The sequence below is a fragment of the Sesamum indicum genome, linkage group LG5 (assembly GCF_000512975.1).
Source record: "Sesamum indicum cultivar Zhongzhi No. 13 linkage group LG5, S_indicum_v1.0, whole genome shotgun sequence".
In the NCBI taxonomy this organism is placed as follows: domain Eukaryota; kingdom Viridiplantae; phylum Streptophyta; class Magnoliopsida; order Lamiales; family Pedaliaceae; genus Sesamum; species Sesamum indicum.
Window position 1 is genome coordinate 2828543 of NC_026149.1, and position 13427 is coordinate 2841969.

Below are 13427 nucleotides of genomic sequence, written 5' to 3' on the forward strand. Positions count from 1 at the left end.
GTGTTAGTTGAACCATTCCATATATAACTCGCTACTTTATTTGTTCTACTCTCCTGCAAAACAGCATAAACCCAAAAAAGAACAACACAAGAGTTAGAAACCAAAACCCACAAACTCAGGAATATCCTCTACTGATCAAGAAAACATGGCAAGCTCTTCCCATCAGAAAGAGTTGAATCTAGATGTGAACAAGAATTCTCATGTCAATCCCATTTTGTCAAACGTCCTTCCACTACTTATAATAGTAACATATTGAAATAATTTATAATCGTATATGAGTTTGTTGGCGATACGTAAAACTAATGATCATAAGATTGATAAATGAATGACGATATTATTAGAAATACTACAGAAAATTATATAGTATAATTTAAACATTGTTTTTTAGTTTGATAAACCTTTTAGAAAAATAACTTATAAAATTAGAAAAATAAAATATTATGTCTCATAAATTCTTTTAATAAATAAGTGGTTCATAACTTATTCTTAAAATTTTAACATTCGAATTAATTATGAGATCATCATTATTAGTTTAGAAACGCCATCATTTTATTATATTCATATACTTCGAAAAACTTATTTTTTAAATTAAAATATAATATATTATCAATTTAAAATATTTGAAACATTTAAAGTCATATTTTCAAAATATATTTCGTCATATGGCCTCATACTAGGCAAATTTTTTTTCGAGTTAATAAATCATTTAACATATTCAAATTTAAAACATATAATACATTTAATTTGAGCAAAATAATGAACTAAGTATTTGGGCCAAATTTCTTGGAAGCTTAAAAAGGGACTTATAAATAAAATTAGTATTTCGACGACCATATCAATAAATAATTCTAGAAAGAAAAAAATGATAATAATGATTGTTTAAAAGATGAAAGATAATTTTTGCTAATAGAAAATGTTTGAATTGAGCTCATATGTATGCTCATGCAAAAAAGCGTTGCCCATAGCAATGGTAGAAGGCTAGCTTTAGCCTTAGTTCTCCATAGAATGACGAGACTTGCCACCTTAGAACTCGGATTGATGATTAGTAGATATGCCCTCTCAAATGTGGATATAGTTGGTTGTAATTTTCAAGGAGTTTTGCTGGTTGGGGCATCTTAACGGGATAAATCTCTTGAGGATAAATTTTTGAACTCCTTGGGATGGTTAGTATGTGAGGATAATATATTTGTATCTGCATACTTAGGTGGCGACTACATAATCACCATTTCCACTTGGACGAACCACTTTCTACCATGTGTGGGGACAATATACGTGACAAGTGGATTGGCTTAAGGGGTTTGTTTCTTTGCGGGCCAGCAAACTTCAGTCAGTACATAATCTTTCCTAGTTATACAAATTAGTAATGGTCTGGAAGATATTCTTCATCGTGCTTCGTGCATGTAGGGGCTCCTAATGGGCTTCTGATTAAATTGGACCTTTACTTGGATGAAGTGTAATTTATGAGCATCAATATCAATAATTCAAATTAATAAATAAGTCACATGAAATTAAAATAAAGAACAATAAGGAATCACTAATTTGCCAATGATACCCTCGGCAAGGGCGTCGGGGTCGGGACAAATCTGTCATAGCCACATCCGAGAAAATTACTCCAAATTTCAATCGAGCCAGTCGACTAGGGTTTCCAAATTACAACAAGAAGCGAGTGTACGACTTGGTTCGTTCCAGGAAACCAACAGCTTGAAAAAGAGGGAGATATATTTTGTTGGTATGTGAATAATTGCACGTATTTAGCTTTCCCGTTTCCTGTTCTACGTTTTTCCGGTAAAGTTGGTCTTTTATGTTCGATGGAACTTTGAATTAAATTTTTTCTATTTAATTTTGTTCAAAACCCCGCTTCTGTTTGAATATGTGTGGGTTCTGTTTTTAGCAAATTAGGGTTTAGTTAAGTTCTTATCAGATGCACATTTTTTGAATCTTATGGCGCGTAATTTGTGTGAATAAACTTACTTTAGAGGTTTCTTCTGTGGGCAAATTGTATGTGGAGTTTATGCGTGTGCTTTTGTGGTGTTGAAGAATGTAGGTTTGGTAGCCTAGCGAAAGCTTCCTGAGCGTAAATTAGTTTATATGTTTCTCTGAGAAGATAACATGTAGCAATGTGAGCTTAGTTTGGGATTTAAGTGCTGGATGATTGCGTGGCTTGATGTCATGGTTGCATGAATGAAACTAGTTAGGCAACCTTTGATTTACACTTTGAAAGCCTAGTGTAGGTGAATCTAAGTAGTTATCTTACATCTGAATGATCTTACTCCAACTTATCAAGACTTGAGGTTGTAATGGTGAAAGGAAAGTTTGGTGCATAATCAGGGACACTGAAAATTTAACCTAATGCAATCTTAGATTTCTTGAGTGATGGGCTGAAGATATCACAATAGAACCACTATTTGAGTTTGACAAAAGAGCTTCCAAATCCAGCACACAAGTAGAATGATAATTTAGTACAATTTTTCTGCTTATTGATATACTGAGCCTATTAAAACAGACTAGAGGTGAGTTCTGTACTAGATGTGGCAGATTGACTTTTTTCTTTTGCTGTTTTTATTTGTTTTGTTTAAGAGACGGTATAGTCATTTTGAAGTTTGTTAAGTTGACTATACTATTCAGGATACAACAATTTTAATGGGATGCTCACAGTTATCTTACATGATCTATGGTATTGAGCCAATTGCTGCTTCTGGCCTACGTGACATGGTGATCCTGTGCCTTCATAGCCCAATGCAACAATTTTGTACTAAGAACCTCTTTTAATTGTCAATTACTTCTCCTACAATACCACCATCCTCTTCCCCATCTCACCTCTTGTGCTTCCCCAGCCCAAACTTGACATCTGAAATAAAAATATGCGCGCCAGCCAATTTAATGTGCCTTTGTTCTGTTGTCATCTAATTTATAGTGCGCTTTAGAATAACTAATATAATATTACATATGATATGTATATATATTGTCATATCTCATATGCTATTTTGTCTTCACCTTGTTTTGGATATTTCAAGATATCTTATTGGTGATCGACATAGATAGAAGTGAAAAGAACATATATGTGAAGTGGAAGCTTCTGGTAGAATAAAAGGATCGAGTCATCAGTGCTAGTTATATCAACCTCAGCGACTTGTTTTGCTTTCTGAACTTTCTATCCAATCTCTGTTGCAATTGGCATCGCCTCCTTTAGTATTGCTTCTAATGGATTGAATGATAGGCACTGTTAAAGAACTTCAAATATGATGAGTAAGAACAAAGCACTGGGAGTGGATAATAGTAAAAGAAGCTTATTATTGAGATGCCTTCTTTTATGTGGACTTATTCAGCATAGGTTATCTAGGGTACTCTTCTAAATTCTCTTCATGCCTATTGTCAAAGGTTGCTAAGTCAAGTTCTAGTTGAGATGAAGTATGGCCCACCTTGCCCTAATTTGAATTGAATGTCTGAATTGACAGATGTTTTAGGCTTTTTAAGCTTATTTTCTTATTCATGTATTGTGATTCTTGATGCAAGAAGGCAATTTCTGGGAGGATAGTTCCTCTTCAACCTATTGGGAGAAAGGGAGGCTGCTAAATTTTGGGCTTCTACAGTGTATTGAAAATTGTATTCAAGATTTGATTTTCATGTAAGATTGAAATCCTTCACACTGGATATGGTTTTTAAATTGGTGGAATACAGTGCTACTGAGACTCTCTCCTGGGGTTAGTCCATCTCCAACCAAGAAACTGTTGAATTAGAATTTACAAAAGATAGAGAATGGAAAGTCCCATGGCACGCACTGTTTTTCCCTTAATGCATCCCTTGGTCCTCGTCCTCACATCTTTGCCTGGATTCTTTCATTCACATCCTGGATTTCTTTTGGTTCGTCCATTTAAGATGTTTTGTCTCATAAAAGAAACAAAATAAAAGGTCAAAACGTAAATAATGGGTGAATGTCAAGCTGTTTTTGGGTGCAAAAACTGGTGCTACAGTTTCTGAAGATTTGAATGGAAAGTTGGAAACAGTAAGAGAGTCATGGAAAGGATGAAGTAGGACAGCATGGTTTGAACACTTAGAAGAGAGAAATTAGAAGAGACAGAAAGCACTTGATCAATGGCAAGTGGACTAACATTGATTTTTATTTATTCTATAAGTTTCATGTATTTTCTTTTTTCCCATTGGAATGATTCTTAACTAATATTATAATTCCTAATTGTAAGTCTGGAGCCACTGGTTGTGCTATGCATGGTTTTGCATTTCAACTTTATAAAACTGTAAAAAAGTTCTGAATTGTTCTGATATGAGCAATGGTTTTGTTAAATGCATTTAAGGTTGCTCATCAATCAGTTCATTCATATTTCCTGTGCATTAACTGCTGCAGGAAATTTAGAGACTGGGCATGTATTCAAGAAGTGGAACTAATCTTTTTAAGCAATCATCTAATTATGGAACGTGTAGCATTTGATTTATTGGGGACACTCTCTTAGTGACACAATACTCTATTGTGTCCTATTCGAGAAAGATTACCTATTGTGATTTTCATATCCTTGCTTTCTGTTTCTCATTTCTTATTATTTGCTCCTTCCACTCCATTTTTTAGTGTGAGTGCTTTTATTCTGGAAAGTAATATAGACTGAATGTTTGGCCTTTTTCTTTTTTCTGGCATCAGTCGTTGTCTATATTTCAAGATATTCACTGCTTCATTGATTTAGCGCCTGTTGAGCATCATGCTCCTCTTGATTGCAATTCAGCATTCTCTCTGCCTGTTTCTGTTTGTACTACATTTTGTCACCCCCTGTTTTAGAATTGTTCACTTTGAAAACTCCTTGGAGCCATACCTCATGGAACCAATTCAATCAAGATTCTTACTCTGGAGCTCCTTATGGCCTTCCTTTTTGTTACCGCCTATCCACATTTTTCTTCTTTCTTTTGCAAATGCTTCCGGCTTCTGCGCTTTTCTCATAGGTGCAATAGAAGCTTGTCTTGTTAGAGATATAAGATGCCAAGGACAACGACCAGTTCTGCAGCTACTAAATCAACTGAGCCTGAGAATCCTGTTGAGACTGAAGAGCAGGTTGAACTTGGTGCCGACAACGACATGGACGAGACCTTGGAGGAAGAAGTTGAGTATGAAGAAGTAGAGGAAGAAGTGGAAGAAGAGGAAGATGTTGAGGAGGTGGAAGAAGAGGAAGATGTTGAGGAGGTGGAAGAAGAGGAAGAGGAGGAAGATGGTCATGGACATGATGCTCAAAAGGAGACTGATGGTGATGACGACATGGAAAATGGTGAAGGTGAAGGAGACTTGGAAAAAAAGCATTCTGAGCTTCTTGCACTTCCTCCACATGGTTCAGAGGTGTACCTTGGTGGGATCTCTCAAGATACTTCTGAAGATGACCTGAAGCACTTTTGTGAATCAATAGGGGAAGTTACAGAGGTAAAGTAAGTTCCATTTTCATACAGCAGAGGGAGTTTGTTATGATTCTATAACTTACGTGGAAATGCATTTTATCAACAGGTCAGGATAATGAAGGGAAAAGATTCAAATGAAAACAAGGGATATGCTTTTGTAACCTTTAGGACCAAGGAATTGGCATCTAAGGCTATTAAGGAGCTTAATAATACTGAACTGAAGGTACAGAGTACAGGCTTTTTTGCACGCAAAGACACATTTAACAAAATTAGGAAATACTTGTACACAGTTTGTTCCCTAAGGAATTTATCCTATGTGACATCTTATTAAATCTAATAATTTGTATCTGTGGAACTCTCTCAGGGGAAAAGGCTGAAGTGTTCTACGTCTCAAGCAAAACATAAGCTGTTCATAGGTAATGTGCCCAGAAACTGGGGAGAGGAGGATATGAAGAAAGTTGTGAATAAAGTAGGGCCTGGGGTTGTCGCGGTGGAACTTTTAAAGGTTCATACTTCTCTACTTTGACAAGGTCTTTTGTTATCTTTCTAGCTTTCTAGTTTGCGACACAGTTGGTCCTGCTTTTCTTGTTCACCAAAATGTTTCGGTAATATGTGAATCTTTTCTACATAGGACCCACAAAACTCAAGTCGGAATCGTGGATTCGCATTCATTGAGTATTATAATCATGCTTGTGCTGAGTATTCAAGACAAAAGATGTCTAACCCAAAATTCAAGCTTGATGATAATGCTCCAACTGTGAGCTGGGCTGATCCAAAAAGTGCTGAATCTTCTTCTTCTCAGGTCTTTATTATTTGCTGTTTCTTCATTGTAATTTTGCTTCACCCTGTTAATAATCAAGTAATGGCGCCGTGATCTGATTGCTATGTGTGTGGTGAATATGATTTTCAGTTAGTCCTGACATGTAGATCATACTCTGAAATGTTAGTCTCGCTCCATCTTTCTGGAAAAGGTGTTCCAATACCAAAATCCAATTCTGATTGTTATTGTTAAATTCCAGTGTCAATTTTTTCCAATGTAAACTTTTCAATTGATTATTGAAAAAGGTGGGCAAAGAAAACCTTAACTTGATTGCTGCAGCATGAGGAAGGCACTATTCAAATTCGGGCAAGTTGATTGTTCTTTACCCTTTTTTCCTTAGACTTCTAGTGGTCACTCAACTTTAGTTGGCAATTGTGCGGTCCTATTAATCCGGTGTTGCTTTCTTTTTCTATGTAGGGCATGATATCATAAAGTTGAGTGATTCCTTAATTTGAGGTTGAAATAAAGTTATTGAGAAATAGGAGGCTTAGTTCTAAATATTCAGTTTTATTTGAATCCTTTATGAGATCTATTAATTGGATTTACTGTACTAAGCAATCTAATTAGGCTACTAGCAATTATGCTACTTCATCATCCAATATCTGCTATGTATGAGTCCTTTGTGATTGGTTCTGGAGTGAACATGTCTCTTTTCACTAATTTGTTTGACAAAGACTTTCCATTGCTTCTACTTCAGTTTTCAAGATTTCGTGATGCTTTAGTGTTTGTGGCAAATTGCCCTGTGTTTACTAGAGACTGATTGGCTTCCTGTTGGATAGGTCAAAGCAGTCTATGTGAAAAACTTGCCAAAAGATATTACTCAGGATCAGCTTAAGGAATTGTTCGAACGGCATGGGAAGATTACAAAAGTTGTTCTTCCTCCAGCAAAACCTGGACAAGAAAAGAGCAGATATGGTTTTGTTCACTTTGCTGAAAGATCAAGTGCCATGAAAGCTCTTAAGAACACAGAGAAATATGAGATTGATGGTGACACTGAATTCCCTAATATTTTCCAGTATTGTCATCCTTGATCAGGAACTCCAATGGATACAATTCAACTTCATTCTTATTCTTGTGTTGGGTTGTTTTTCACAGGACAAGTAGTAGAATGTTCACTTGCAAAACCACAGACAGATCAGAAAACGACAGGGGGGTCAAATTCACATAAGGCGGCAATATTTCCAACTTACCCCCCTCGCATGGGATACGGCTTGGTTGGAGCCCCTTATGGTGCTCTAGGTGCAGGATATTCGGGTGCAAACTTTGCTCAAGTAAGACGTCTTATGTTTCTTTTCCTGCTCTCTATTTTCTCACGTCCTGAGACTCTGGAACTTCCTCAATCATTTGTATTCACGTCATGCTTCTTTGGTCTGTGTCATATGTCCTGACATCCTTAAACCCTTTGACTCTTTTGGCCTTTTATCAATGTTTTACTTTTGGAATTTGCAGAGGCCACAGCTACATCATTACATTAACTTGCTTGTCCCCTTTATACTTGGGTCTATGGTACTCCTGTTTCGGAAAGCCTTTCCGATCTGCAGAATTGATCATCCATTGCTATCTTCACGATACAATAGTTTCAGAACAAATTTTAGAGGGTAGTTAAATGCCAAATTTTGTAGGCTACTTTTGTAACCTACTCCATGTTTAAGATAATATGGTGACACAAAAAAACATCAATCCAGCGAGTTTGACTCATCGAAGTTAACACAGGGAATATTTTGTTTGCAATTGGTTGATAGAGGCATATTTCAGGAAATTATGTCACTTTTAAAAGAATGTCCAAAAATTGGTTATATTTTGTATTTTGCCAAGATGACAGTAGTAACAGCTATTTTTCGTGTTTTATCTTTCTTTTTCCTGGAACCATAAGCAACTGCATATAATTGGATGGCATCCATAACCACATGACCTTTTCCTTTTTAAAGGTCCGTTCCAACTGCCTTCACCATCCACGAACCACTCCAGCAGCCATGTATACATATAGCCCTCATGACAGTCATCTTAGGTAAAACTAGGTACTATTGCTATACTGCTACAAGAACCTGGGACATGTCTTCTGTTACTGATGGAACATCGAAAAAGTTACATGCAGCATCTTAGCACTAACTTTAACTTGAGGCTAAAATATTGATGTTGTGCCCATATGTGAGCTTGTTCCCATTTTGTAGATTTTGGCAAGAGGTAGGGTTTGGAGGGGAAGGGGGTGGAGTGGTTTATACACATTGTGAGAAGGCAGACAGGTTTAAGTCTGGAAGAGGATGGCAGACTGGAAAGTATGGTATTACTTTGTAAGTAAATATGGTTTCTGTTGCAACATAATCAATGCACTCACTGGCTTGGTTGCACGGAATTAGATACCCCTGTTCGACGGTCTTGTTCTAGATGCCAGATTTACCGTCTTTCAAGTTTGGGTGAGGTAAATTGAATTGGTTATGTGGAATTAGATATGAACACCAAATAATTGGGTTATGATTTTGAATTTTGTTATGTCTATTTCGTTTTACATATCAAAGACGACCTGATGACTACTTCTGTCCACTGGTGTTATTCCATTTGGATGTTAGATCCAGAATTTGATTCCAAATAGTAAAAAATAACATGTGTGTTGTCTGCATTCAATTATGCTCTTTGTCATATTTATCTGCTGACTTCACATTCGCTTTTGCAGCCCCTAATCTATGGAAGAGGAGCTGCCCCTGGCATGGCTATGGTGCCAATGCTTCTGCCTGATGGGAGGATTGGATACGTACTGTAAGTGAAATTCTTTTAGCAATTGCCTTTTGGTGGAGATGATGAATTTTAAGATCTGTACACTAAGCAAGAATCTAAGTAAGAATGTACAAATCAGAAGGTAAAGCCAAATGGAGAATATACAGAATTTTAGCTGTTGTACTTCGTTGAATTGATCTTGACGGCAAAGCTAGGCCTTTTTTAGAATAGATTCCTGCCAAAATTCTAGAACTGCTGTATGACTGGGGATGAGTTCTCTCATATGGTTGTCGACCGATCACTCTTTTTCATTTTGTTGTTCAACTGTATTTGGTTTGTCTCCTGTCTAGGCAACAGCCTGGAGTGCAGCCCCACACCCCACCACAGCAAAGAGGTGGCCGCAGCGGTGGGGGAGGAAGTTCAAGCGGGGGAAGACGTGGTAGTGATAGTGGACGTGGACGTGCTCGCTATCATCCTTATTAGTTAGATATTAATTGCAAGCAACCTCAGCAACGTCTGCTGTTCTTTTTCTTTCTTCTCCATGTTTCTTTTTCCTTCTTTTAAAGAGGAATGTTGCTGGTCGCCCGACTTCTCCCCAAGGTGGTGACTATCAGCTTCCAGTATCCAAGTGGAGAGGCCAGGAATCTACTGCTCTAGTGACTTTAGCGCCCGGAAGATTATTCCATGCACCTTGCCCCAAACAGTTGTTTGTATTGGCACGGGGCTGAAAACTTTGATATGTTGCAAATATAGAAAATGGATCTAGGGATGTAGTAACTTTCAAGATTGTAGTCAGTTGAAAGCTTTTTTCTGGACATCTGCGTGTGTTCCTATGTCAATTGTCCTTAAAGTCTGCGATTCCGTTGTATTTTCCCATTCATAATCAAATTATTACTGTTATCAGTGTTTTATAACTGCCATAAACAACAAACACACTCTGGATGAAATACTATGTCTTGGATTAAAAATTAAAGAACTCACATCCCAATAATACTTGGATGTACGGTCCCAATAATATTTAATCCGTTAAGAATCGGTATTCCTGTTGCCTTCATTTGCATTTGGCTAATGAACGACGGCTTTTTTGCATCCGGGACCCCTTAACTTAATGCTCTCTCGCTCTCTCTCACACACACACACGCACGCACGCGAATGAAAATAAGAAAGAAAGATAGTCGGTGGAAGTTAGGAGGGACCCTTTCGTCGCAAATCATCTTCAATCAGAGTGAGTGGAATTCTGCATACCACATTTTTCCACGCGAAAAGTAGGCGGAGGGGGTGAAAGCCATGTTGGCAAAGGACAGCAATTCGCAAAATTCTAAGTTCTCCAATACAGATAAATGCACAAGTCAAACCAAATGACTGGTATTTGACATGTACTCTACTGTTTTTCCATAAAAATAATGAGAAACGAAAATAAAAGGAACTTCTATGATTAGAAGAATAAAGCAAATTCACCTCCTATCCTATCGTATGAATCGAAATTCAATCGACCATCACACCAACACTTCAATAATATAGCTGAAGGATTTACACCTGCTTCCGCAGCCGCTATTTAAAGTTACACATCACAATGCTACAACGAATAACACGGAAACACGATCGAGCGTTGTGCTTATAGAGTTACAGCATATCTACTACATCAAGTTTAACCTCTAACATGACATATATCAGCAAGTGTCTCCAGTCTCCAACATAACAATCATTTTTCTTGATAACATACGTAATTTTTCTTTCCTGTCTAAAAGCAATTAAAAGAGAGAGACAGACTGGAGGATAAAATTTTTGCATGATATCATGCGAATATATGTTAATCCAGAAACAATAGCAAGACAAAAGAAATACACCGTAATTCGCTATTGCTATACTCAATGTAGTATACCATTTGTCCTATGTCTGTCGTTTGCCTACAAGTCAGTTCATAAGATAGCATTAACTATATATTTTCACCACTCTAGCTGCCATCTTTAGAGAATAGTTGAAACGTCTTCAGGTGGGTCAATCCAAATGCTCTGGAAAGGATCTTGCTGTCCCCAATCATAAGGCTGCTTTCGAGGATAATATCTGTCATGGTCGACAGAATATGTGACACAGCGCTTCCCATAATATAGAACCTTAGAGAAATAAACATTGTTTCTCATCTTCCCAAGAAGATCAGCCCGAACATGGGAAGACAAAAAGTTCGCAAAGAATGTCATTCCTTCTAAAGATCCCATCTCCACCCAAACTTGTTTCATCTCGTCCAACTTGTATATGATGGGGTTCACAGCAGCACAAGTGTACACAACAAAAATATCCCCATTATACTCTGCCATGAATTTGCCTTTCCACCAGTTCTCAGCAGAAATGTACTCTGTGCATTTAGGTGGAGGCACAGAGAGAACCGCCCAAATACCGTTAGTTGTGTTATAAATCCCAAGCCAACCAGTAAGACTCAAACAGTAGAAACGACCCCTGGAGAAGACTATCTTAGTCCAGATGCTGCTGACAAAGGGAAGCTGGTTTTCAAAATGGATGGTGGTCCATGCATCATCTCCAGGCCGACAAGTGCTAACTGCAACAAGCATGGGGTTAACATGCTTAACTGTAAAAAGGATACAGTTATCAGATGTTGGCGCAGCTGAACAGGCAACTATTTGGTGAGCCAACTGTAGCTTAGGAAGTTTGATCAACTCCACAGTATAAGGGGAAAAGAAGAAGACGCGCCGAGTTCTAGGCTTGGATAACAGCAACCAACCATCCTTGGCATAACAGATCCTAGAGCCCTTTAACTCTGGCAAATCCAGGGAATATGTTTTGCGTTGAGTAGGGTCATAGAAATCATACAAGTTGCCCTCTTTTGGGCAAATCATAAGCCAGGGACACCTGTCAGACTTTCGGACAGAGGTTGCAACAGCTTGCCAGGATTTGCAGACAGCAGAAGCACGGATGTTATCTCTCAAGTCTAATGGAGAAAGAATCAGCTCCAAAAGCTCCTTTGGGAGATCAGCCGCTGCTGAATTTTGCTTATCCGGCCCACTTGAAACTCTTTGATCTTCCTTGATTGTATCAACCAACCTACAAGCATGAAAATATACATTCAGGTTCATGGACCAAAATCAATCTCTGGTTCTATGCTTATTGAGAACCGAAAAAAAGAAAGATCTAATCCATTCATATTGATACTAATCAAATCACTGTCTCAAAGAAAAACTAGAAGCAATGTGCTGTATATGACAGCCTGCATTAATCACGCACGAATGCAAAAGTAGGGATATGTCATGAAAAAATCTAGATGAATGATTCCCTCAAAACTGTCACCTTTACTCTTACAAAGCCAACTTTCACATATTTGATGTAATAGCAGACAGGTATTTATGTGTCATTGGTCAGTTGGAAAGCTAGGAGTTTCAAGCCAACACCATGCGTTCGAGTTTTATATTAAACAAGAAACTCTGATGCATAGCATGGTACCCTTTTCCTTTATGAACTAAAGAGGCCGCAGAAAAACAGAATCATGAAAGCACAGAATCATGCCTAATAAGATAAACAGGAGAAGGCCTTCTATTATCTATAACACAAACAGTGTCATAGCTTGCAGTAGACACTTCATCGCATCTCTATCAGGCAGATCCGTGGCCTATCCAATTCGTGTTCCTTGTATATTCAAATCAAAGTCCGACTTGATTCAATGCCGGTGATAAATCAATGAAATACATTTGGAAACCAAAATGTTACAAATGATGCATGGTTTTGAAGTCACTCTTGAAAAAAATGCAATTCCCATGGGCTTTATACACAACCCCTATGGCTAGAGTTCAATGCATCTAATCACCAAAATAGATCTGGAAACCAGAATTTTCGCAAAAATGATGCATGGTTTCGAATTTACCTTGAAAAGATTTAAAACTCTTATGGGCTTTATACACAACCCCTATGACTAGAGTTAAATGCATTGAAACATGAATCTACGTTTAACACCGAAAAGAGTAATTAAACAACTTTTTAATGTGCAGAGAAACAATTATGAACCCTATTTGCCAACTTCAAATTAGTGTAAATCAAGAAGAGATTGGCAAATCACTCAAATTCCATAACAAGTAGAATCATAGATTCATCCAATCCCATTCTCTTCAAACACTCAATTCTGATTGCATTCAAAATCACACAAACTTTAAAACCTGCAAAAGGGTTAAATTCAGTCACATAGAACAAATCAATCATCAAAACAACATGCAGATATCAATTCCCGCATTCAATTGGTTCAAAAAAAACCCAAAAAAAAGACCTTACTTTCTCTGTTTCGTTCTTCTCCTTCCAGCCATAACTACAAGAACCTAGACGGGATTTTGAGAGAATTCTCTTCAATTTTGTGTGTGTTAGTGTTAGTGTTTGTGTTTGTGTATGTCTCTGAGTGTGTATGTGAAAAAATAGAGAGATACGAGCGTAGTTATAATAATGGGGTGGGGCGTCAGAGCGTTCCAAAAACCCTGTTTTTGTAACACGTGTGGTTTTTTGGGGTGTGTCC

General features: G+C 37.5%; 2 protein-coding genes across 5 annotated transcripts; one reads left to right on the forward strand and one right to left on the reverse strand.

Annotated features, from left to right (window-relative positions):
* On the forward strand, positions 1565-9820 carry LOC105161754 (heterogeneous nuclear ribonucleoprotein R-like). 4 transcript variants are annotated; one of them, XM_020693879.1, is made up of 9 exons: positions 1565-1729; positions 4361-5413; positions 5495-5611; positions 5753-5893; positions 6020-6190; positions 6988-7195; positions 7304-7479; positions 8880-8962; positions 9271-9820. In XM_020693879.1, exons 2-9 carry the CDS (start codon positions 4979-4981, stop codon positions 9401-9403), a joined length of 1464 nt encoding a protein of 487 aa, XP_020549538.1. In that variant the 5' UTR covers positions 1565-1729; positions 4361-4978; the 3' UTR covers positions 9404-9820. The 4 variants fall into 4 exon arrangements, with proteins under 4 accessions (XP_020549538.1, XP_020549539.1, XP_011077858.1 ...); XM_020693880.1 differs by having other exon boundaries at positions 4649-5413; XM_011079556.2 differs by having other exon boundaries at positions 4954-5413.
* LOC105161755 (F-box/kelch-repeat protein At1g57790-like) lies at positions 10610-13419 on the reverse strand. The gene is made up of 2 exons (XM_011079557.2): positions 13193-13419; positions 10610-11977 (listed from the first exon to the last, which is right to left on the reverse strand). Exons 1-2 carry the CDS (start codon positions 13222-13224, stop codon positions 10888-10890), a joined length of 1122 nt encoding a protein of 373 aa, XP_011077859.1. The 5' UTR covers positions 13225-13419; the 3' UTR covers positions 10610-10887.

Excerpts from the sequence above, each read along its gene's own strand:
- LOC105161754 (XM_020693879.1), top strand. The coding sequence starts at position 4,979 with ATGCCAAGGACAACGACCAGTTCTGCAGCTACTAAATCAACTGAGCCT. Across the intron at positions 7,196-7,303 it reads AGAGAAATATGAGATTGATG|GACAAGTAGTAGAATGTTCA; the intron begins GTGACACTGAAT and ends TGTTTTTCACAG. Across the intron at positions 8,963-9,270 it reads GGGAGGATTGGATACGTACT|GCAACAGCCTGGAGTGCAGC; the intron begins GTAAGTGAAATT and ends TCTCCTGTCTAG.
- LOC105161755 (XM_011079557.2), bottom strand. The coding sequence starts at position 13,224 with ATGGCTGGAAGGAGAAGAACGAAACAGAGAAA. Across the intron at positions 11,978-13,192 it reads AGAAGAACGAAACAGAGAAA|GTTGGTTGATACAATCAAGG; the intron begins GTAAGGTCTTTT and ends TCATGCTTGTAG.